Source organism: Portunus trituberculatus, chromosome 45, assembly GCF_017591435.1.
Source record: "Portunus trituberculatus isolate SZX2019 chromosome 45, ASM1759143v1, whole genome shotgun sequence".
Classification (NCBI taxonomy): Eukaryota; Metazoa; Arthropoda; class Malacostraca; order Decapoda; family Portunidae; genus Portunus; species Portunus trituberculatus.
In genome coordinates, this window is record NC_059299.1 from 12,876,089 (window position 1) to 12,903,086 (window position 26,998).

The window sequence follows — 26,998 nt, forward strand, 5'->3', positions numbered from 1 at the left end:
TCTTTATTTCGTATCGTATAATTGCCAGACAAAAGAGAATAATTTCATTGAATGCATCTTTCAGGTCATCTATTTGTAAATGTCCTGGTTTCTCTTTTTATTTAATCACTTATTTCTTAGCCATCCTCTGTTATGGTAATAAGAAATATATATTTCAATGAAATTCAGCATTTGGATCCTCCTAAGTATTGAGATATAGGCGCAAATATATAACATGAATTAGTTATGCCCTAAATAAAAGATTAGGCAATAGTTACCGTAGAGTGAATGTGAAAGCTCGCAGTGTGATAGTGGACGCTTGAGAGTTTACCCTAGTTTATCTCGAGTATTTTCCAGGAAAAAAATAAATAAATGAAATAAATTATAATAAATGCTACATGCTTTCATTAAAATCTGACAAAATTATCAAAGTATATATCAGTTTCAATGTTAGATATGTCTCTTTGACCCTTTCCTTTACATCTTTTCTCCCCTTCTTTTTTAAGCACCTTATTTTTTTCCCCGCTTTTAAAGTTTTTGGGTTAATTGTTTCAGCAGCAGCGCCGAGGAGGAAGGCGGAGTGTCGCGAGCAGGCGAGGCGGTAAGGACGGCGGCGTGACGCGTGACGATTCTGACACCTGTTGGCGCCGCGAAACTGTGACATGGAACCCGACACACTCAGGTAATATCACCATCTTCTATTTTACATGTTAAATTTATAAACTTGTGCCTGATGTGAGAAATGTCGATTATGTCTTTCATAAAGCGGCCAATAAATGTCAACCAAACCTTACTACACTAAAAAAAAAAAAAAAAAAAAATAGTTAGTGGCTGATTCTTTATGTACATTTCAGATTTTCACCGAATTTGGTTTACATTTAACACTTTCCACATACTATGCATCCTTTCTTTCTATTAATTTCAATCTCTACATCACAGTTATAATGATAATAATAATAATAATAATAATAATAATAATAATAATAATAATAATTTAATTGTTATTATTATTGTCATTATTCATCTTCATATGAAGGAATTAGGAAAGAAAAGAGGGAAGAAAAGGCTTCTCTCTTGCTGCTCTCAAGAAAGTTCCAAGTAATGATAATAACAAAAATAATAATAATAATAATAATAATATTATTATTATTATTATTATTATTACTACTATTATTATTTATATAATAATAATGTGTGTGTGTGTGTGTGTGTGTGTGTGTGTGTGTGTGTGCAAAATTTTTACAGTATTCATAAGTTTTCTGATTCCAATCCTTCATTTTCAGTGCTGCATTGGGAAGAGAGGAAAAAACAAAATACGTTATGTAGCCCCACTTTTTTTTTTTTTAATACAAAATATATTAGTACTATAATTATTAGTACTCCATCATAATGGTGTACAGCATACAAGCCATTAATGCATAATGAGTAATCAATGCCACTGAGGGATGTTTCCTTACCAACATGATTATCTTTCAGGTCATGCCAGTGGAGTCAGTCCTCATCAGAGAGCAGTAAGAGTTTGAACAGCCCTCCCAAAATCACAAGTTCATTGTGGAAACAATTGTCTGAAGAGCAAGATTTGAGCAAAACAACTTTCTCACCTTTTACAAACAGCCTCACTGACAACAATCTGTCAAGTGAATATGAAATTAATTCAAACTTTTTGTCTTCCACAAAGTATGAGGAACTGTGGAAGTCTCCCTCTTGTGATATTGATACAGATGTGGGTCAGTTGGGTAAAAGAAGTCCATGGGATCCCATAGCCACCACCACTCAGAAATCCAGTAATATACATCACCCAGGGTTACCAAGCAGTGCTAGACATTCTGGTAATGTTACAGAAGATATTTATGGGAAAAGTGAAAAGGAAAATAATTTTTTAACATACACAAAAGCTGTGGGAAGCAAATGCTGTTATAATCCCCTTTTAGATAAAAAAGACTCTATTTCTCTCTCCAAAGAAATTATTCCTTCACAGCAAGGCTCATCAAATAATGTATGGACAACAAATCCTAGAGCACCATTTGGAGGCTCCAGTCAAGATACCCTGACTGGTAGTGATTCCTATGGATTTGGTGTCAACTCTGTGTCATGGGAGCCAGTGCATTCAACACTGAGACCAGCACTTAAAGATATAGGAAATATAAGTAACTCAATATATAGTGACTACCAAAAGATAGATAATCTTCACCAAAGTCAAATATCAAGTGAATTACCCTCTCATCAAAGCTCTCTTCCATTCAGCCTTCCCTCTCATGACTCCTATTGTAACCAGCAAGTTACCACCTCTAATTTTCCACAACAAAAGCAACACACAGGTAATTTTGTTTTCTGTCCAAGCACCAGTACCAATTGTCATTTGCCTTTTGTATAAAATACTATTGAGCATGAATGGTAAGAGATAATATGTAATAATGTACATATTTAAACAAAATGCAATGAACATTTTATTAATACTAATTTTGTATGAACATAAGTATTAAACAGTTATGTTATTTACAGATTTGGTTGCCTTAATGCAGGAACTCTCATTCTTAACTGATGCAAGAGGCATGGGCAATCTATCTTACAGCAATAGTGCACTGCCCACATACCCATCTCACAAACCTACCCCAGCAACTTCAGTGCCCTTATCCAGCAAAGGATGTGTGTTTTGCAAGAACAACAATTACCATTCTACCTTCTATAAATCACATGTGTTGAAGGTACACTCTTGTGCACACCAAGAACCTACAATTCCATAGTCATTGCAGATCATAACATATAACATAACATAAATAATAGGATAACAAAGGGCCACCAGGGCCCATCTAGGTTATCCTGTATCAGTCGCACAGCGACCTCGTCATCAGTACTTAAAGATACACTTACAAGTACACAATACATTATATACTAATTCTAAATATTTGGCCCATTAACAGGGGTAAGTCCTGCAGCGAAATCCTCTACAATTTGTGGTCCCCATACATGGGGATCATGTCTTGTTTAACTATAGTAAATTTCTTATAAAAACTATCATGCAGCGCTATACATAATTATAAATCTAATAAATTTAAGTGCTTATCTAATCTGTTTTTAAACATTGTCAAACTAGTGCTATTTACAACCATCTCTGGCAATGCATTCCAGAAGTCTACCACCCTATGACTAAAGAAATATTTTCTTATATCTAACCTGCAGCCTTGCTTTCTAATCTTCCTGCCATGATTTCTAGTCCTACTTCCCTCCTCTAAGGTAAAGAAAGATCTCACATCTATGTAGTTTGTATCTGAGAACATTTTAAATAACTCTATCATATCCCTCTTATACATCTCCTCTCAAATGAAAACATGTTTAATTCCTTTAATCTATCTCTATACTCCAGGCGCTTTAATGCTGGTATCATCCTAGTTGCTCTTCTCTGAACTGCTTCTAACATGTTGATATCCTGCCTATAGTGGGGTGACCAGGCCTGTATGCAATACTCTAAATGGGGCCTAACATAGGAATTATATAAGCTACGCACCACTTCCTTACTTTTATAACTAACATTTCTATTTATAAAACCCAGGATCCTATTTGCCCTATTTCTTGCTTCTAAACATTGCTTTGAAAATTTCATAGTCCTGTCTATCACTACTCCTAAATCCTTTCCTTCCTCTACTGCCTCTAGCCAACATCCCTCCATCTCATAGTTAAAGTTTGTGTTGTCTTTACCTAAATGCATAACCTGACACTTTTTAGAATTAAACTCCATCTGCCACCTGTCTGCCCATGCTATCAGCCTGTCCAGGTCTCGTTGTATTCTGTAATTGTCCTTTTCACCCTGTACTGCACATGCTATCTTAGTATCATCTGCAAACTTTGATACTTTGCTACTAATTCCTATATCTAAATCGTTAATGTACACCAAGAAAAGAAGAGGTCCTTGGGGTACCCCACTAACCACTTCCTTCCACTCAGACATTGCCCCATTTAATACTACTCTCTGTTTTCTATCAGAAAGCCATTCACTAATCCAATCAACTAACCTACCCCCCTATCCCATGTAGTCTCAATTTGTACACTAGCCTCCTATGCGGTACCTTATCAAACGCCTTGCTAAAATCTAGATATATAACATCTATGCTATTTCCATCATCTAACTCCTTGGTAATATATTCTAAGATATCGAGCAAATTTGTAAGACAGGACCTCCCTGATCTAAAGCCATGTTGGGTATCTCTAATTAATCTATTCTCATTTAAATGCTCCCAAATACTACCCTTAATGATTTTCTCTAGTATCTTACATACTATACTAGTTAAACTGATCGGTCTATAATTATTCGCATCATCCTTCCTACCTTTTTAAATATTGGAGTAACATTAGCTAACTTCCAGTCCTGAGGTATCTCAGCAAACCTAAGTGATCTTTCAAAGATTAACTTAAGTGCTTCAGAAATACTGTCTACACCCTCCCTAAGTACTCTGGCATGTAGCTCATCAGGACCACTAGCTTTCCTATCGTCTAGTTCAAGAATAAATTTCCTAATAATTCCCGGTTTTATATCAATATTTTCTAAAGCTCTTAAACTACTCGTCGCACTGTTTGTAACAGGATTTCCTATTCTTTCCTAGTAAATACTGAAGAAAATTGTTCATTCAATAATTCTACTATGTCTTCATTTTGATCCACTACTACACCATCTTTTCTGAGTGGTCCAATCCTATCCTTATTTCTTTTATCACTGACCTTGTAATAACTATATAATTTTTGGGATCTTTACTCCCAGCTCTAGCTAGTTTTATCTCTGCCTGCCTTTTACTTTTTTTATAACCTTACTCAAATCATCTCTGACCTGTCTGTACCTAATCAAATCTACATCTTCCCACTTTTCTGCAACTCTCTGTATGCCCTCTTCTTCTCTCTGATCTGGCTACCTATCTCATGAGTCCACCATAATGGCTTCCTGTTTCTCTGCCTTATATCTTTGTAAGGGATACACTGCATCACTATACCCTTTACTACAACCTTAAAAATATCCCACATCTCCTGTGCAGTTTTATTTCCAAAACTATCTTCCCAGTTTACCTCTCCTAATAACTGACGTAACCTACCATAATTGCCTTTCTGATAGTTTGGGACTCTAGTCTTATTCACTATATTATCCCTACTGGAATTAATGATAAATCTAATTATATGATGGTCACTGTTTGCTAAAGTCTCTCCTACCTCAACTTCCTTTAAACAATGCTCAATATTTGTTAGTACTATGTCTAAAACCTTCCTCCCCCTAGTAGGTTTATCTACCATCTGCACTAAATAGTTATCCTGAAAACTTTCCATAAACTTATTTTCACTAGCATCTCCTACCATCCTCTCCCAGTTTACTGACTTAAGATTAAAATCCCTAAGATAATTGTCTGACTAGTACACCCCCTATTTATCTCATCTACCATAAGGTTGTCTACATCTGCTGACTGGTTAGGTGGTCTATAAAAAGCTCCTACTCTAATAACCTTACTTTTGTTTACTCTAACATCCAGCCATAAGGACTCTACTCTGTTATCTACCTTAATACCATTAACCTGACTGGAAATGAAGGATTTTTTTACATAAATAACTACTCCTCCACCTATCCTACCAATTCTCTGGTGTAAATACATAATGTATCCATCTACTTCATATTCTTTCCTATTTTCCTAAACTTTTCCTCATTTACCCATGCCTCTGTGACACATACAACATCTAAGTCCTCCTCAACTATATAACTAGATAACTCGTCCTTCTTGTTCCTAAGACTCCTGGCATTTACATAAAAACATTTAAGTCCTGCTACCTTCCTAGATGCTGTCTCCTTATTTGGAATCCTAATCTTATTCTCTCCTATTTGCACCTGGAAATCTTTCCTAATCTTTTCACTATCTCTGTTTATCCTATCTAATTTATGTCTAGCATCTTTCTTCTGGAATGCATTTGCTACCTCACCCCCTACACTCCATCCCAACTCCCCTCCAGACATCCACTCAGCACATCCACACCCTTCCTACTCAGATGCACACCATCCCTAGCATACAAATCCCTTCGCCCATAGAACCTATCCCATACATCCACAAAGCTGACACCCACATCCTTACACATCCCTTTTACCCGATCATTCACACCAATGGCTCTAGACAACCATTCCCTGCTAACATACACACGAGGCAAGATTCCTGACACTACACACCTCCTACCACTCTCCCTTATCTTGCCTAACATTTCCCGAAATCTTGCCACTAACTCCTCCGACCCACCTGCTCTGACATCGTTCCCACCTACGTGCAAAACTACTACACCCTCCCTCTCCATCCCCCCAACCCTCTTCTGCACCTCCTCACTCACTGCCTTCACACCTGCACCAGGCATACACACGTTCGTCCTCCTATCCCTGTCTTTCCCACAGAAAGTGCTATCTAAATACCTAACCTGAGAGTCACCCACCACACACACCTGAGGTGTGCTAGGCACAACCATCCTCCTCCTCTCCTCTACCCCCTTCTTTCTCCTTTCACTCACCACAACCACTTCATTCACTCCACTCTCACTCACTCTCCCTCCCCTCCAACAAACCGAACCTATTTTCACACTCAACAGGTTTAGTCCTATCCTCCCTAACTGCCTCCGCTTTCCTTCCCTCGCAACCTGCCATCTCTGCCCATCCTGACTACTATCTTTCCCAGTCTGGCTCGCCTGCTCCTCTTCCCCACTCTGCTCTTCCCGACAGAGGGCCAAGCCACCCTGTCGCCTCAGATGGTCCAACCTTCGGCCTAACACTGATCTCCTGCCTAATTTTTTCCACTGCCTCCCCAAGCCTCTTAACCTCCTCCTTCAACTCAAAGATGAGAACTTCGTTCGCACTTTTCCCCTCACTTAGCTTTCTGATTTCCTCTCGCAATTCTCGGTGCTCAAGAGAAAGAACTAAATTCTCGCTCTTGAGCCTACACACCATACACTCAGAAAAGTCAACGACCTTCCTGTCATGCCCACACATCTCACACTTCTAAAACTTGCCATTTTCAGGAAATTTTAAATGACTTTAAAATGGAGGTGCTGTTTTCATGAATAACTAAAACTCAATAATACAATAATTTCCAAAATCAAATAAATTGTATGAACATTACAGTTAGGAAGTTTCAACGGGTATAAAGTCCAATTTGTTCTCTATGTCTCTGCTTTATAACCATATGTAGTGAACAAGGTGGTGAGCGTGGGATCAAGCAGATGTCCAAGCGTAGGTTTGAATCAAACCACATCTTGAAACTTTTTCACTTGTCAAGTGGTTTAAAGTTACCTACATGTCACTATGATACCCAGGTTCTAGGTCAGGTATTATTGCCTTACACCAAAGATGCACTTGGCTGGTGATATGGACCCTAATATTGGTACCACTATAAATAAAATTGCATGCGCTGCTAATGGGTGGAAGCTGGACAGTGTTTCCCATACTCTTAAGTACATCCACAAGTGCTATAGGCTATATATATATATATATATATATATATATATATATATATATATATATATATATATATATATATATATATATATATATATATATATATATATATATATATATATATATATATATATATATATATATATATATATATATATATATATATATATATATATATATATATATATATATATATATATATATATATATATATATATATATATATATATATATATATATATATATATATATATATATATATATATATATATATAACAGCAATTTAAATATTTATTTTAACTTAATCAACTATTAAACCAAGAAACTGAATGTCTAACCTGAGAGTTTAGAGCAATGATTGTATTTCACTAATTTTTCTATCAAATATAAGTTCAAGATGTAATTTATGTTTTCATGCCATTTACTCATCCATAAACATGTCTTGCAAGCAACCTTTTTTTTTTTTTCATGTATTATCTCTTTGATATAATTTATTGCCCACTTATTTTTAGGATGAACGAGGTCATTGTCAGTGCCCTGTGCTGAGGATGTACGTGTGTCCCCTCTGTAATGCCACAGGTGACTCTGCACACACTCTCAAGTACTGCCCACGAAACACAGTGACCAGAGGAGATCCCATCTCAGCAGGCCTTCCGCCAGGAAAGGTCACTAACTGGAGGGAAGTGGCCAATAGGATGATGAGCCGTTATACCTCCAATAATTGTTAGATGTGTTTGGCCTATATTGAAAAGGAATAATAGTTTTATGTATTTTTTTACTACATGGAAGATAACATCTTGAATTATTTATTTGATGAAGGTAATTTATGTTGTTACTTAGCTTCTATTTATTGCTTTTTACTTTGATAGTCCTTTGAATTTTCAACTTTGTTATGTTCTATGTAATATATTATTTCCTCTTATAGTAAAGTCAATCAAGTTGATAGTATGATGAACTAGACAGCTTTTCTCTATTTTCAGAAACTTCTTAAGCCAGCTTTGATAATCTGATATTTACAGATTTACTTATTGATATTATTTTTTTCCAAACTTAGCGACTGATTACACCATGGCTGTAGATGACCAACGGTTAATAGTTAATAATGAATAACAGGTGTAGGGTGTAGTGTATTTATCCATCCTACATTTTCCTCCTCAAAAATTGTATAGTTACACTGTGGTGTTTGATTGGTATGGTGATAGTATACAAGCTGTAAAATGTAGGGAACAGATTACCCTTATAGACATCCCAGTCAAGGCTAGCCATACACAATAAATTTTAATGATGCATCAAATGAGAAGATAAATTATTGTTGACTGCACATTTCACTCTACAAAACACTTGATTCATTCAGAATTCCTTACAACTTATTTGTCATTATGTTTGCATGGGTTGAATATAAAAATTATTTCCTGTTCTAAAACATTCATCTTCAGTATATACTGTATATCAATTAAATCACCTTGCTCAATGTTATGTTCAATTTACATAAAAATCCTGGAGACGATGAAATGCGAAACAGCTTATTAAAAGTTCATCCTCTATAAATGTATGCAAGTAAGACCTAGTTATGAAATGTAAATATTCAAATGATTTAACCAACAAAAATTTAGGAAAATGTTTTCTGATAATAGAGAAAAACTATCTAGTGTATCACAGTCAATTTTGTTGCCTTTCTTTATAATGTAAAGAGAAACGGTTCCATATTGATTAATTTTGTTAACCTTAGTTTACTAAGGCGTTGTTGTTTTTGCAGTATTATGATGTAAGGGCGCTGTTATAAATATGGAGTATTGTTGTTGTTGTTGATATGGTTAGATGAAATATGTTGGCAATTTTTCAGAATATTTATTTATAGATATATGTATACATATAGGTGAAGTACTCTGAAGATTCTTCAATTATAGTATCAAATGGAAAATTTATTGTAATCATACAGCCCAATTATTTTATTCATTATATTAAGTAAAGTATTCTTATCTGCAACAAAGCTGTACAGCAATACACATCCTGTATTGCTACTGGTCCTCTGAGAACTATTTATATTTGTTTGATTATGAATTGATGCAAACATCTTTCTGGGATTCTGTGATATGTCAAGTACACTTTCTCTTTAATTAAGTGATGGTAGTACTGCTAATGCCACTTAGGAACCTGCAATTTGTATAATTGTTTTGGGAGAGTATCATACTCTGCTCAATACACATATTGCTTTACACAAGAAAATATTTGTTTTAAGTAAGACTTATTCTCTTATCTATCCTTCATGATGTCCATTTTACAGATTGCATTAATAGCTAGTTCAGGGGCTACTTAGGCTTTACCAGCTTGTGATAGGCTGTGAACCCTGAAAACTAAAGACTGAGGTTCTTGTTGAGTGATTCACATTAACTTACTTCATTAGAATCAACTATTTGACATTGTCTAACTGTGTAGCTGGGCTCCATTCTACGTACCAGAAATTTTTTAATATCCAAAATCTTCAGATGAATTGCAACCTAAGATCATTGTTAAGAATTTGTATTAGGTTATGATATACATGTGTGTTAATAGGTCTTTAAGGAATTTTGTTTATTTCACATTTATTAGAATATTGTTAATTTCAAGGTATGTAAATTTGTTTGTTATGCACATCTGGTACACCCATTTTAATGTAAAGGATCTAGATTTTGAAATACCTAGATCATCTGGTTTTATGATTAAAAGTTCTGGGCCATGGCTCCAAAACTAGACAAAAGTACATTTAGGGTATTCTTTTTTTGTAGGTTCACTAAAATATTTACCTAATTTTCTCGTGTGATTTAAAACAAAGTGGTTGGATATATATGTCATCATTAACGTCCACTCTTTGTTTCGATGAAGGCAAATACTTTCATTACACATTCAAGTGTTTTGGTAATCCATCTGTGGAAAAGTTGTTGGAGAATGGAACTCAACAGTTTGTAATAAAAATTTCAAAGTAATAGATTCCTGTTGGTTACTTTCCTGTGTACCACCTATTGAGAAAGCTAATACACTCGAAAAAAAAAAAAGCAAAATGAATAAATAAATGCTTACATGTAGAGTAAAACTATAGTGGCTAAAACAAGCTGACTGGAATCACTAGTCTGCAGAGTTGCCATTCTATTATAATTTGAATGTACATTCTGTACAAACTCTGAATACAAGAGTTTTACATATCTCCATTTTTGGAAACAAATTCTGCAAAATCAGTAGAATGAGGAATTGAAGTTGAAAGACATCTTGTGCAAATGGCTCTGATCAAACTTAAGATGAATATAACTTATACATCAATATCTGTATCTTTCATTTCAGATGCAGGGCTCATGAAGTCTCTGGCGACTTGTAGACTGCAAGGGTGATGCCATTGTTGCGGTGAATAAGGCACTGACTGTTGAGGAGACAATCAGATTAATCTGTAATATCACAAAGAGCTTATTTTTGCCTCATTTCAAAGCTATCTATACATTTGACTTCAGAAGGTGCATATTGTTGACAAGACAAACTAACATTATGTAATAGATGAATACAAAAAAGAAAGTGTGATATAAAAACTGAATTACAGCACTGCTAAGGATATTACTTACAAGATATTTTCAATGTGACATAAGGGATCAAAGATAAAGATAATAAAAGGGAGGATGTGATAAAAGGCTGGACTGCTGGTAGATTGCAGTACACAATCTCTTAAAGTAAACCTGTTACATATAGCCTACTGCATATTTATATACAAGGCATATTAAACTGCCAAGTTCATGCCTTCGATGCTCTGGCTAAGAGATCAAGTTTCAGTTTACATCCCATCCCAAATGAAAGTGGTGCACATGATAAACAAACCTTGTTTCATGGTGAAGGAAAAAGTATTTAGTTCATTATGAAAATGTGGCAACACTGGCAAGTACCTAGTTACTAGTTTGAACAACTATAGTGTCACATCTCTATATTTTATCACTAATTTCACTATGGATAAGGAATACTCAGATTTATACAACTTACTTGAAAATTAAAAATTATGCCAAATTTTTTCATGTTTCATGTCAATGTAATACATACAGTCAACTCTTGATTAGTGCGAGTTTGAATATTGCAATTTTGATTTAACATGACTTAATATTTAAAAAGATAGGATTAAATAATGTAATTTATCTGATTTAACGCGATTAACTCGACTCGCGCAGCCAAACTGCTTCTGGGGGGGATGGGGAAACCACAATGAGATGCTCTTGGCCGAAGTCAGTTGAAGGATACCATTCTTAAGAGCAAACGCTGTCTTCCCACAGCTCAGGAAGGCAGCAATCAGGCAGGATTTACCTTTGCCACGAAAATGTCATTACCTTCACATAAATTTTACCTAAATACCTATTATGATTATTTTTTTGTGAACTAATTGACTTTAGAAACATAAAAATATATAGGTTATCATTCAAATAGCCTACTTTACAAAAATTGTGACTGGAACCAAACCCAACCGGTGGAATCCATGAAACTTGATGGTAGCTTGTCAATAATAACAAAGCCTTAGTGAACGAACAGGTCTGAGGAACAACAACATTGCTGCAACCAGCTTTCTCCATCCCACAAGTTTTATATCAGAATTCTATTTAAGTACCTTATGATCAGTTGTATGTTTTCATCGCTTGATAAATACCCATTTATGTAGATAGCTGGTGGACTGTCCTCTTCCCATAACCTCCAGAGTTGAAGGAGGTGGTGATTTTCTCCCATGTTAAGGCTACTATACAGTACGGCCAACTGTGCTTTTATTTGGAAGCACTTTTCCTGGCTCACTAAATCTATTAATAAATCACACCCTGCAGCAGTAATAAGGCTGGTTCTCTCATAAAATTTTCCATGTTGTCTGTGTTGGAACAGTGAGGCTGCAGCAGCGTGGTCTGGACTGTGTGGCTTAACCAGCTGATGTGATGGTAAACAAAAACTGCTACCAACCACCACCAAATTATACTTATACTTTATTTCATTTATAATAAATTTATAATAAATGTATGAATAAATGTATGAATATGGGATAGTATTCCTGGCATATAAATTCATACAATAAATCATGTTGAGTTAATAATTTCCTACTTTCCTGGGGTGGAATCCATAAAACTTTAAGACACGTTACCAACGTGCGAGTATACCTTCTACCGAAAATGGTATCCATGAATGCATTGAAAGTCGATGGGACAGCATTGCTAACTACCTACACACATCACTAATAACGCCACCTCCCGAGGTATAGTAAAGGCATTGCTATCTCTTATGTAAATATTTGAGTGCACAAAACAACCTATCTTTTAGCCTCATCCAAGCTTTACCACACAAGAAACATGATTTTGTGATGCACATACTGAAATCTTGCATGGAACAGCAAAAATATATATCAAGATGACAGTGCAAAATTTCAAACTTGCCAGTGGTGCAGGCCCGCTGAGTGGCAAGACGCATGGTTAGCAGGCAGCAGCCACACTCACCACAATATCTGTGAACTTCCTGCTACTCTAGTAACTGTTATTGTGGAATAAGCATTCAACCATAAACCATAGCCACTAGCCTACTACATTCTACCAGTGTTTCTTCTTTTTTGCCGTGATTTTTGTCATCCAGCTTAGCCGAAATCACTGCACCCCCAACTTTACATCTCTTTCACCAAGGTTAAGATCTTGATGTCGGTGAGTCATTGTTTCCTGGGTTTATTATGAGGTTCAGTAGGCAAAATGAAAGGATTGTTAAGACTGTTGACAGTAGTGAGTAGTAGCTGTGGGATCATTACATTGTATCGAAAGTTATAAACAATATCATATCCCTCAGCCAGAGAACCCAAAGCTGCTTTGTGACTGGATGTCTTCACCCATGACGTCACACCACCCGTAGCCAATGAGTACTCTTGGATCAATTAGTGACATCCATGTCCAATAGCAACAAGTGTTCATGGATACCACTTCTCTGACTTTGTTGCAATGTTGCTATCAGATCTGTTCATTAGTTAAGGCTTCATTACTACCAACGCACTACTGACAAGTTTCATAAATTCCACCCCTGGACAAGAAAGATGTGCAGGTGAGAACATGTGTTTTCATTTTTTCCATGAGCTAGTGATATATTAATAGTATTTTTAAGGTTTGAGTGACAAAATCTCCAAAAATAGGCAGCCTTTCCCAATGGCCAGGAATGTAACCACCCTAATACCATTTTTTCAATGGGAAAACTATGTTTCAATAATGCAATGTCTCCAGGAGCATAATTCTTGTATTAGTCAAGAGTTAATTGTACTTCAAATGTCAATGCCACACAAGCCTGAATTATTCCAAACTTTCTACTGCTCTCCACTTGGACTTCATATCTTTAACTACCGTCCTTATTTCTCTCCCCCTCAAGTAATTTTCCATCCATCTCCATGTGCTTCATTTTAAGCCACCCTTCACCTCTAACTTCCACAGTAATCTTTCATGTGGCACTTTATCAAATGCCTTTTTTAAATCCAAATAAATACAGTCAACCCATCCCTCTCTCTCTTGCACTCTATCAACTATTCTAGAGTAGAAACTCAGTAAATTTGTTACACACGACCAACCTTTTCTAAAACCAAATTAGCTATTTGATAATAATTTGTTGTCTTCAAGGAACTCGATCCATTGTTTCTTTATTACTCTTTCACACATCTTGCATATTATACTGGTTAGTGATACTGGTCTGTAATTTAAAGATTCTTCCTTCCTTCCTTTCTTATATATGGGAACCACCTCAGCTCTTTTCCATTCTACTGGTGCTGCTCCATTTTCTATTGAGCATTTTATGATGTTGTATATAGGACTTGCTAGTTCTTCCTTACATTCTTTTAATATTCTGCCTGAGACTTCATCCGGTCCCATTGCCTTCTCTTCATCTAATTCCGTCATCAACTCTTTTATTTCAAGCTTGGTTACTTTAATCTCTTTCATATAGACAGTCTCTTTATTACCTTGTGGTCTGTGTGTGTGTGTGTGTGTGTGTGTGTGTGTGTGTGTGTGTGTGTGTGTGTGTGTGTGTGTGTGTGTGTGTGTGTATTTACCTAGTTGTATGTTACAGGGTTCGAGCAGGGCTTGACCTGTCTCCATATCTACATTTATCTAACTTCTCCTTAAATTTGCACACACATTCTGCTGTTACAATCTCTCCACTTAATTCATTCTAGATGTCTACTGTGCTCAGTTTATTCCATTTATCAATGCTACGATGCGGGAAACTGTATTTTCTCATGTCATTTAGACAGATGTCTTTTATTAGCTTTTTTCCATGTCCTCGGAGATGATTACTTGTGATCACCTTTATCAACTCTCTGTCCAGTATGTCAATCCTGTTCACCAATTTATACATAAATATCATGTCTCCTCTTGTTCTTCTCTCTTCTAATGTGGTCAGCCCCAGCTTCCTCAGTCTTTCCTCATAGTCTAACTCCCTGAGTCCTGGTACCATCCTTGTTGCCAGCCTCTGCACCCTTTCTACCTTCTTCACATTTTTCTTCATATGTGGTGACCAGACACAAGCTGCATATTCTAACTGGGGTCTTATTAAGATACATAATATCTTCTTCATCATTCCTTCATCTAGGTAGTGGAATGCAAGGCCAATATTTTGAAGCATGTTATATGTTTTCCAAAAAATCTTGTTAATGTGTTTCTCCGGTGACAAAGTGTTTTGCACGGTTACTCCTAAGTCTTTCTCCTCATTGGTCTCTTTAATTTTCTCATCACCCAGCCTGTAATCCCAGTTTGGTCTGTATCTACTTCTTCCCATTTTCATAACATGGGTCTTGTCTATATTAAATTCCATCTGCCACTCTTTACTCCACTCATATATTTTATCAAGATCTTCCTGTAACTTGTTACAATCTTCCACATTCTTTACTCTCCTCATAATTTTAGTATCGTCCGCAAACATGTTCATGTAACTGTCAATTCCTACTGGCATATCATTAACATAAATCAAAAACATGATGGGACCAAGCACTGACCCTTGTGGAACTCCACTGGTTACCTTCTTCCACTCGGACTTCCTTCCTCTCACCACTGTTCTCATTTCTCTTCCCATTAAGTAATTTTCCATCCATTTTGCTAGTTTATCATTTACTCCTCCAATCTTCTTTAGTTTCCACATCAGTCTATTGTGTGGTACTTTATCAAAGGCCTTTCTCAAGTCCAGGTAGATAGCATCCACCCATCCCTCTCTATGTTGTAGTATGTCAGTCACTCTTGAATAAAAACATAATAAATTGGATACACGATCTTCCTTTTCTGAAACCAAACTGCCTTTCACTCAGAATGTTTTCACTTTCTAGATACTCACTCCACTTAGCTTTAATTACTTCTTCACATACCTTGCACAATATACTAGTCAACGATACTGGTCTATAATTTAGCGGTTCCATTCTACTACCATTCTTATATATAGGCACAATGTCAGCTCTTTTCCACTCTTTCGGGACTAATCCTGTTCGTATGGAGGTTTCCACAATATCAAATACAGGGTTCAACAATTGATCCTTACATTCATTTAGCAACCTCCCAGATATGCCATCAGGCCCCATTGATTTATTAATATCCAGATTGCTTATAATTTTCCTTACATCTTCCTTAGTAACCATGATGTCCTGCATTTGCTTTATTTCCGTAGGCCTTCCTCCCATAAAATGCTCCTCCTTTGTAAACACTTTGCAAAAGTTGTCGTTCAAAATTTCAGCTATATCTCCAGCATCCTCATATACTTCTTCCCGTTTTTACCTTTTCTATTGCCTCCCTTATATTTAGTTTTCCATTTATGAATTTGTAAAACATTTTGGGTCACTATCACAGTTTTCCACCACCCTCTGTTCATATTCCTTCTGTGCTGTTCTCCTTACTTCAACATATCTATTCCTTGCTGTTTTGTAAACTTCTCTTGATAATACATCACTGTTTTTCTTAAGTTTCTTCCATGCCTTTTCTTTGTTCTTTTTGCTTCTTCACAATTTCTATTAAACCACTGTTTATTATTTAAAGTCCTCTTTCTGTAATATGGCACAAACTTTTCACAGCAGAGTTATACAAATCCATAAATTTATCGTATTTCAATTGCATATCCCTTTCCTGGTATACCACGGACCAGTCAATTTCATTAAAGAACTCCCTTATATGGTTATAATTTGCCCTAATATAATTTAATTTTTCCTCCTGCGTTCCACAATCTTATTCGAGCTTAATTCTGTATCCAGCTCAAAGCTTAGGACATCATGATCGCTTTTCCCCAAGGGACATTTATGTTCAATTTCCTCTTAGAGAGATGCCCCTGGTAAATACCAAATCCAACCTTGCTGCAACATCTTGTCCCCTGCACCTTATTGGTGATCTCACCCACTGTGTCATCAAGTTATTTGTTGCTACCTTTAACAATTCCTCTGCCCACTTACCACCGTTCACCACTTCGTAGTCTTCCCACACTATTTCTTTACAATTAAAGTCTCCGACTATCATCACTCATCCTTTCTGATGAGTTCTTGCTTCATTCTGTCTAGAGTATTTCTCATCACCATTTGGTACTGTTCATATTCCCAAGCACTGGTTCTGGGTGGTATGTATACTGTTATAATATTAATGTCCCTCTTGCCATCTGTTATAAGCATACTTATCACTTCCTCATTTCTCTTACTATAGTTCACCTTCACTATCAGATCTTCCTTAGTAAGAAACATTATACCACCACCTCCTTTATTTTTTCTATAATTTCTCCATACTTTGTAGTGTTTTACAACAAACCAGTCTAGCTTTATTTCGGGCCTTAGCTTTGTTTCCACTACACACATTATGTCCGGTTCGTTATTTCTTAGGTAATCCATACATTCTAGCCTCTTAGACAGAAATCCATCTATATTCATGTAAGTCACTTGTATTCCATTCCTAGTCTCTTTCTTCCATGTAATGTCTATTCTGCCTGTTTTATCCACCACTTCTTTAGCCTCCCATTTCTCATCCTCCAAAAAAACTTGGTCTTTTCCTCCTCTGTTCTTTCGTTGTTCCTCTCTTTCACTTCAGTTACAAGCTCTTTCATTCTCATTCGCTCATCCTGTGACATATTTCTTCTTATGTAAATTGTTTTGGTTTCCTCTGAGTCCTTAAGTTTCCAAGCCCTCCTCAACAAGGCCTCAGCTGCCACCTGAGACTTGAATTTTAATTTTAATGGTCTATTCTTGCCTTCCTCAAAAGCTCCCAATCTCACACTTTCTTCTACCTCAACATATAGGTCCTCTTCCTCCGCAGAGATCTTATACAGTATAGACTTAATCCTGTCATTTTCCTTATTCCTCCTACCCTGCCAGTTTCTGTTAGTTTCCTCCCTCAATCTTGTTATGGTCACACATTTTTTTTCTTTTCAGCAATATCTCTCACCACATACTCATTTTCCTTTAGTGCCTTTACCATTTCACTCTGCATAATCATTTTATTTTCCTCTTCCTGCTTTTTCACTATCTCCCTAAAGGACCTTTGTACCTCCTGATGTTCATGGTTCACTTCTTTCATCCTAGCATCAATTAGATTAAGGCATTCCTCCTTCCTCAAGTCCCCTTCGGATATTTTCATCTCCATTTCTAGGAGTTTAGCCTTCATCTCTTCACATTGTTTCCTTAGTTGTTGGTTTTCTTTCTCCATCTCTACTTTTTCTTTCAATAGCTCTTTATTCGCTATCGTTAACAAATAGATCTCTTTTTTGAACGAATCATTCTCAGCTATAACTCTATCCAGTTTTTCTTCTATGGACAAAATGTTTAGGAACTTACTTTCCAGTGCCTGGATTCTTGCATCCATATCTAATTTCTCCAGTCCTCTTGGAGTAGTTACGAAACCTTCAAAATCTTTGGGTTGTCTAGGAGTAGCCGCCATGTTTGTTATCGTCAGCTGATTACGGCCAAAACAATCACCGCCCACACTCTCATCTCAGGGACCACTCTCCATATCCCTCACTTTCAACACTATGCGACAGTAGGACATCAACAGGACACTAACTTAGAGGTACCCGGACCCTGTAACACCATAGGTATTTTCACTTCTTCCCGTCCGCAGCCACAGACGAGCCGTCCTCTCTCAGCGACGGCGAGTGTGTGTGTGTGTGTGTGTGTGTGTGTGTATTTACCTAGTTGTAGTTTTACGCTTGTGTGGCCCCGTCTCCATATCTACACTTATCCAATTTTTCTTTAAAGCTATGCACACACTTTGCTGACACCACTTCTTCACTCAAACTGTTCCAAGTATCAACACATCTTTGCGGGAAACTATATTTTTTAACATCTCTCAGACATCTTCCCTTCCTTAGTTTTTTACTATGTGATCTTGTGCTTCTAATGTCATATTCTTCTCTCAGGATCAGTTTCTCATTATCCATTTGATCCATTCCGTTAATCAATTTATAAACTTGTATCAAATCCCCTCTCTCCCTTCTCTGTTCTAGGGTTGGTAGATCCATAGCTTTTAGTCTCTCCTCATATGTCATCCCTTTAAATTCTGGAACCATTCTTGTAGCCATTTTTTGTAGTCTCTCCAACTTCCTTATGTGTTTCTTTTTATGGGGGGTCCACACAACTCCTGCATATTCCAATCTGGGTCTTATTATAGTACTTATCAATTTCTTCATCATTTCTTTGTCCATGTAGTGAAATGCTAATCCAATATTCCTTAGCAAATTATATGTCTCTCTGAAAATTCTATCAATATGGCTTACCGGTTGATTGTTTTCTTCCATTGTCACTCCCAAGTCCTTTTCCTTTTTTTACTTTTTCTAGTTCTACTCCATCTCCCATCAAATAGATTCCCACTGGTCATCTTTCACTCTTTCCCATTTCCATGACGGCTTTTTTCCACATTGAATTCCATCTCTCATTTTTTACTCCATTTCCAGATCTTGTTTAAGTCTTCCTGCAGTATTTCACAATCCCCTTTTTGTTTTATGACTCTGCACAGTTTCACATCGTCCACAAACAGATTTATGTAGCTGTTCACTCCCTCTGGCATGTCGTTTATATATATGAGAAAAAGTATTGGCGCCAATACTGACCCCTGTGGCACTCCGCTTTCTACTGCTCTCCACTTGGACTTCATATCTTTAACTACCGTTCTTATTTCTCTCCCCCTCAAATAATTTTTCCATCCATCTCAATGTGATTCCTTTTGAGCCACCCTTCTCCTCTAACTTCCACAGTAATCTTGTATGTGGCACTTTATCAAATGCCTTTTTTAATCCAAATAAATAGTCAACCTCTCTCTCTTGTACTCTATCAACTATTCTAGAGTAGAAACTCAGTAAATTAGTTACACACGACCGTCTTTTTCTAAAACCAAATTGGCTATTTGATATCAATTTGTTTGTCTTCAAGGAACTCAATCCATTGTTTCTTTATTATTCTTTCACACATCTAGCATATTACACTAGTTAGTGATACTGGTCTGTAATTTAAAGGTTCTTCCTTCCTTCCGCTTTTATATATGGGAATCACCTCAGCTCTTTTCCATTCTACTGGTACTGTTCCATTTTCTATTGAACATTTTATGATGTTGTATATAGGACTTGCTAGTTCTTCCCTACATTCTTTCAGTATTCTGCCTGAGACTTCAACCGGTCCCATTGCCTTCTCTTCATCCAATTCTTTCATTAACTCTTTTATTTCAAACTTGGTTACTTTAACCTCTTTCATATAGACAGTCTCTCTATTACCCTGTGGCCTTTCAAATTTGGATTCCTTAGTAAAGACCTCCTGGAATTTATTATTTAATAGTTCTGCCATACTTTTTGGGTCTTCCACCATCCCATTCTTTCCTTTTAACCTTTCTATTGTTTCTTTTTGCCTTATTTTCCCATTGATGAATCTGTAGAACAATTTTGGTTGTTCCTTACATTTTTCGACATTGTCCTTCTCATAGTTCCTTTCCTCATCCTTCCTCACCTTAACATATTCATTTCTGGCTGCCTTGAAGTTTTCCTTATTTACTGGATTTCTATTTCTCCTCCACCTTTTCCATGCTCCATCTCTTTTTTCCTTTGCCCTAGCACACCTTGCGTTAAACCAATCTTTCTTTCCTTCTTCTTTAGGTCTATATTTCGGGACATATTCCCTGACTCCTGTTTTGTATATTTCCAAAAATAAGTTATACTTCTCTTGCACTGTCTCTGAGTTTTCCATTTCCTCCCAGTTAACGTATTTGAAGTAGTTCTTCAGATTCTCAATATCAGCCTTTCTGTAATTTAATCGGTCTCCTTTGTATGATTCGTCTCTATCTTCCTTTCCTTCTATATCCATTTCTAATATTACATGGTCACTCTTTCCCAATGAGCACTTATATCTTATATCATTGTTCATTTGTATACCCCTTGTAAAAACTAGGTCCAATCTCGCCGGCTCGTCGTTTCCTCTGAATCTTATGTTTTCCTTTACTCTTTGGTCCATCATATTGTCTATCATTAGGTTTAGGAATCTTTCTCCCCAGGCTTCTTCCCCAATACCACTTTCATAATTTTCCCAGTCCACTTCTTTACAGTTGAAATCTCCTACTAATATCACTTTTCTCCTTTCTTTAACGATTCTCATTAGACTCCTTATTGTGTCATCAGATTCTATCATGTCTTTATATTCTTGATTGGTCCATGAATTTGTTTTTGGTGGCACATATGTTACAATGATTGTTAACTCTTTTTTATTAATATGCATCTTAACATACAGTACTTCTGCATTTCCTTCCCCACATTCCACTTGGTTTAACACCATCTCCTTCCTTAACATTATCATGACTCCTCCTCCTCCTTTACCCCCTCTGTCTCTCCTCCAAACATTATACCTATTATTCAAATCTATTTTGATTGCCTCATTTAGTTTTGTTTCAGCCAGGCATACAATATCCGGTTCTTCTTTCTTTATGCAATCTCTTAATTCTAATTTACTTGATAAAACCCCATCTATGTTCGTATACATCATTTTTAGTTAAACTGCTTTAGTTACTGCTGCAGCCAGTTCGTTGTAGCTCTTCCTTTCTTCCTCATTTCTATTTTTCTTTATATAGATATCCTTGCAACCTTCTGTTTCTCTGAGTTTAGTTGTTCTATATAATATTTCTTCTGTTGCTGCTTGTGATTTTAGTAGTATCTTAATTGGTCTCGTTGTTCCTTCTTGATGAGGTCCCATTCTGTGTATTTCTTCTACTTCCTCTTCTAAGTTCTGCCTATCTTCGTCGTTTAGATTTTTTAGTAGGTCTTTGACTGATTTCATTTCTTCTTTTTCTCTTCTTGGTCTATATTTTACAATTTCCCTAACTGTGTGTGTGTGTGTGTGTGTGTGTGTGTGTGTGTGTGTGTGTGTGTGTGTGTGTGTGTGTGTGTGTGTGTGTGTGTGTGTGTGTGTATTTACCTAGTTGTAGTTTTAAAGGGCCTGGGCTTTATACTCGTGTGACCCCATCTCCATATCTACACTTATCCAATTTTTCTTTAAAACTATGCACACTCGTTGCTGACACCACTTCTTCACTCAAACTGTTCCACGTCTCATCACATCTTTGTGGGAAACTATATTTTTTAACATCTCTCAGATGTGTGTGTGTGTGTGTGTGTTTCACTGTTTGATCTGCTGCAGTCTCCGACGAGACAGCCAGACGTTACCCTACGGAACGAGCTCAGAGCTCATTATTTCCGATCTTCGGATAGGCCTGAGACCAGGAATACACCACACACCGGGACAACAAGGTCACAACTCCTCGATTTACATCTCGTACCTACTCACTGCTAGGTGAACAGGGCTACGTGAAAGGAGACACACCCAAATATCTCCACCCGGCCGAGGAATCGAACCCCGGTCATCTGGCTTGTGAAGCCAGCGCTCTAACCACTGAGCTACCGGTGTGTGTGTGTGTGTGTGTGTGTGTGTGTGTGTGTGTGTGTGTGTGTGTGTGTGTTTACCTATTTGTATTTACCTATTTGTGTATTACAGGGCCCGAGCTAAGCTCTCTGTGTCCTGTCTCCTTGTCCATTCCTGTCATATCTCTCTTTCATCTGATTGACACACACCGCGTCAACGACATGACTGCTCAGTTTATTCCACTTATCAATGCTACGATGCGGGAAACTGTATTTTCTCACGTCATTTAGACAGATGTCCTTTATTAGCTTTTTCCATGTCCTCGGAGATGATTACTTGTGGTCACCTTTATCAACTCTCTATCCAGTATGTCAATCTTGTTCACCAATTTATACATAGTTATCATGTCTCCTCTTGTTCTTCTCTCTTCTAATGTGGTCAGCCCCAGCTTCCTCAGTCTTTCCTCATAGTCTAACTCCTGAGTCCTGGTACCATCCTTGTTGCCAGCCTTTGTACCCTTTCTACCTTCTTCACATTTTTCTTCATATGTGGTGACCAGACACATGCTGCATATTCTAGCTGGGGTCTTATTAAGGTACATAATATCTTCTTCATCATTCCTTCATCTAGGTAGTGGAATGCAAGGCCAATATTTTGAAGCATGTTGTATGTTTTCCAAAAAATCTTGTTAATGTGTTTCTCCGGTGACAAAGTGTTTTGCACGGTTACTCCTAAGTCTTTCTCCTCATTGGTCTCTTTAATTTTCTCATCACCCAGCCTGTAATCCCTGTTTGGTCTGTATCTACTTCTTCCCATTTTCATAACATGGGTCTTGTCTATATTAAATTCCATCTGCCACTCCTTACTCCACTCATATATTTTATCAAGATCTTCCTGTAACTTGTTACAATCTCCCACATTCTTTACTCTCCTCATAATTTTAGTATTGTCCGCAAACATGTTCATGTAACTGTCAATTCCTACTGGCATATCATTAACATAAATCAAAAACATGATGGGACCAAGCACTGACCCTTGTGGAACTCCACTGGTTACTTTCTTCCACTCGGACTTCCTTCCTCTCACCACTGTTCTCATTTCTTTTCCCATTAAGTAATTTTCCATCCATTTTGCTAGTTTATCATTTACTCCTCCAGTCATCTTTAGTTTCCACATCAGTTCCTTCCTCTCACCAGTGTTCTCATTTCTCTTCCCATTAAGTAATTTTCCATCCATTTTGCTAGTTTATCATTTACTCCTCCAGTCATCTTTAGTTTCCACATCAGTCTATTGTGTGGTACTTCATTAAAGGCCTTTCTCAAGTCCAGGTAGATAGCATCCACCCATCCCTCTCTATGTTGTAGTATGTCAGTCACTCTTGAATAAAAACATAATAAATTGGATACACACGATCTTCCTTTTCTGTGCAATATCACAAAGTATCAGTACATTACTTTCACAAGTGGTGGGTATAAATCTAATATCAGCATCCCCAGATGCTCCAATTAAGACCCCTCTCATTTCAAAGAGTCATTTGTGGTCTAGCAATGCTTCTTAGCAGAGCCAATGCTCATAAATACCAAAGTTAAATGAAGCTTTTACACACAACCACAAAATGCAATGCTGCAGTCCTGAAAGTTGTTGTCTTCATTACAACAAAAAGTAGGGTTGCTTGTCAAAAACTCTTTTTAACAGTACATAAGTGGTATAACTGTAGTGCTGCTAATGTGAAGTGCTCAATTTAACATACTTTCAATAAGTAAAGCTTCAAGCATGTATTACCATTGTCACCACTGTGCATCAGCAACACTGATGAAGCACTACTTAAAAGTTATCATGCACCATTGCTAAGTGGCACTGTGAGAAAGGTGCCTAATGTTTGCAGTACCACCGGTGCAAATGGGTATTACTGGTGAAAACCTACTTACATGCCACACCCTTACACTGTGTGAAGGTGGCCTTACTTCAGATTGAGCTACGATTCACTTGTTTGCTAAGACATGATAACGTGCAAAAATGGTTGCTCTGTCTAGTGATGAAACTATAAACTATGAACTTACATTGTTGCAAAAACTAGACCAAAGAAGAAAAGAAAGATCATGCAGTAAGTGAATATACCTGTTGTCACTCTCCAGTAGGATGACAGGGTCCAGGCTGCCAGGCTCCAGTGAGGCTACCCTTTCGGCTAATGCTGCCACAGTGCCTGATGATGCACTGCTGGCCTTGCCTCTAACTAAAAAATAGGTACAATAAATATGCATGAAACATAGAAGGATGTAAAAATATTAATTCATAGCAACATAGATGGTGCTGGTGTCCAATGTCACTGTCATAACATTTTCATGCTAGAATATCAACAGTATAGTAATCCAATATGAGATATGAAATACAGTACATGGATTTGCACCATTCAGGTAAATGTAATACTACTTAGTACCTACAGAAGTAACACTTTTAGCATAACTCTCCAAAGGCAAGAAAGAAACCAGCATAACCCTGGTGTGAAGCTCACCTCCAAGACACAGTCCCTTATGGTCAGCACACAGGACCCCGGACACTCCTGTACTGTGCGCACTGCAGTAATATAAATATTAGCTTAAATAACCTGAGTTTGGTTAAGAATATCATACCGCAACACAACTATTTAACTGACTTTGCCCTATTCATAAATAATTCCAAGTAATATGTGAACTAATCTCACATAACTGGATGGTGCCACTCAACAAAATTTCATCAAAGCAAACTACTTTCATGTTTGATCTCTAAATTGGTGATATTCTCATATATGATATTATTTGACCTAACTGCAGCAGCAAATGTGTGGGCATTAATTGCTAAAGAGGAGCTTTGCAAATGAGCTTCTCTTTCCAGAATTATTTCAGATTTACACCATCAAAGTCTAAAACATTGGAATGTGATTCTTGAATACCATACTGGGTTCTAAGAAACTTGATGTCTTCGAGTTTCCGTGGGAAGACCATATTTTCGTAATACACACGCGCTTTATTTACATCTACGCAGTCCTCAACAAGTAACAAAAATAAGGTAGCACTGTATAGTGAACTGTAAAGGTCCACTCAAACATTATCAATCCCTGCTTACAGACAAGTATTGATTCCAGTTACTATTGTCATGAAATATCATACATACATCTCATCCAGGCACTTCTCTAGCGGCTTCTCCATGGCAGGAAACCAAACGAGAGGGAAAGCAAGAAATCGTGTGTGGAGCAACTGGCTGCGTGAGGCGGGGTGTCAGCTGAGCCTGATCATCATGTGTCAACAACAGTCTTCCAGCCAACAGTCACATGATCATCCATAATATAAAAATTGACCACGAAGAAAATCAGCCACCAGATTATTATTATTATTATTATCTTTTTTTTTTTTTTGCTTTCATTCATTGACAGAAACGACTTTGAATTTTCAGTTAATAAGTAATCTGCAAACAATAGCAACAAGATAATGGTCTAACAATAAACATAAGGCATTTTTAATGTACTTGTAACTTTTTTTCTTTATAGCAAAGCTTATTACCAGCATCACTACTGTCCAAATGCTTCAGAATGGTGTTGTCGAAGTGTAAACACCTATCATCATAATCAACTCCCAGGCTCCTATAGTGTAGTAATAAGTCTTTCTTTGCCTAATTGGAGACTGTTGCTCTAATAACGGTCAAAGAACCCCTCTGCCTCTGATTGACATAGCTTCTGGATAGTGGTCATATTCTTACTATCGTAGAAAGTTATTAGTTTATTCACTTATAAAGAAAACAGCATCGATATGCTTCCAGAGTACTGGCGTTATTGAGCATCACAGACTACCTTGGCCACCGCTAGTACTGAGTCTACTGAAGTTTATTGTCTGCTCCTTAATACTCATTGTTATCATAAAGTAAAATTATTTATTTATTCACCATGGAAATTTCGCTAATCGCTGCGGTAGAACACGCTTTATTTTTATTTATTCTTTTTTTTTTTTTTTTGGGGGGGGCAAATAACATTAACAAGTTGTTAATGATAACTAGTGATATATAACAATAATATTTTTTTTTTATATAATCCTAATAAATTTTCATGTTTGACGCGCAATTTCAAAGAATATGGTATATATGCGGCGCATGTGTCCTTCCTCTGCTTCATGGCAGCGATCCACGGACTACTGTGTCAATAGTACCTACTAATGTACGTACATACCAAGGATTCTATACTAAGTATATTCCTTGGTACATACCTACTTGCCGTAGTGGCTACGAACAAAGAAGGATACTACGTATTACTATCCTACTACCTATCTGCTCTTTCCCCATATCCATTGCAGCAGATTTACAGAAAATGGTAGAAGGAAAAAACAAAACAAAACAAAAAATCAATATATAAATGTGAAAGAGATGATATTACAAACGAAAAGGAAGAGGAGAAGAAAAAAAAACTTGGTGAAAATAACTCTTTCAAGAGAGACTGACTATTTTTTCATTGATTTTTTTTTTCTATTTCGCTTGAATAAACTTATTGGTAACCACATGTCACGAGCCATTGAACCGTTGTTCATTGTATTAATCGCCCACCCTGATCGAAATAACACACAACACAAATCAAAAGATAAATTACTTTACCTGCAGGTAGCTATTTTAGTATGGCGGTTGGGAGCCGAAACATGTATGATATTGGAAATGGTACAGCTATCCTCGCTTATTAAAAAGGCAAAATCTCGTTG

At 36.8% G+C, this 26,998-nt stretch overlaps 2 protein-coding genes across 2 annotated transcripts; one reads left to right on the forward strand and one right to left on the reverse strand.

Moving 5' to 3' along the window:
* The first annotated feature begins 467 nt into the window (after nucleotides 1-467).
* LOC123519666 lies at nucleotides 468-8,754 on the forward strand. The gene is made up of 4 exons (XM_045281149.1): nucleotides 468-661; nucleotides 1,456-2,297; nucleotides 2,482-2,684; nucleotides 7,951-8,754. The coding sequence occupies exons 1-4, from the start codon at nucleotides 642-644 to the stop codon at nucleotides 8,164-8,166; spliced, it is 1,281 nt and encodes a 426-aa protein (XP_045137084.1). The 5' UTR covers nucleotides 468-641; the 3' UTR covers nucleotides 8,167-8,754.
* Nucleotides 8,755-9,269: 515 nt separating this feature from the next.
* Nucleotides 9,270-25,663, reverse strand: LOC123519668 (ragulator complex protein LAMTOR5-like). The gene is made up of 4 exons (XM_045281154.1): nucleotides 25,434-25,663; nucleotides 24,796-24,857; nucleotides 24,402-24,516; nucleotides 9,270-10,829 (listed from the first exon to the last, which is right to left on the reverse strand). Exons 1-4 carry the CDS (start codon nucleotides 25,466-25,468, stop codon nucleotides 10,763-10,765), a joined length of 279 nt encoding a protein of 92 aa, XP_045137089.1. The 5' UTR covers nucleotides 25,469-25,663; the 3' UTR covers nucleotides 9,270-10,762.
* Nucleotides 25,664-26,998: the final 1,335 nt, after the last annotated feature.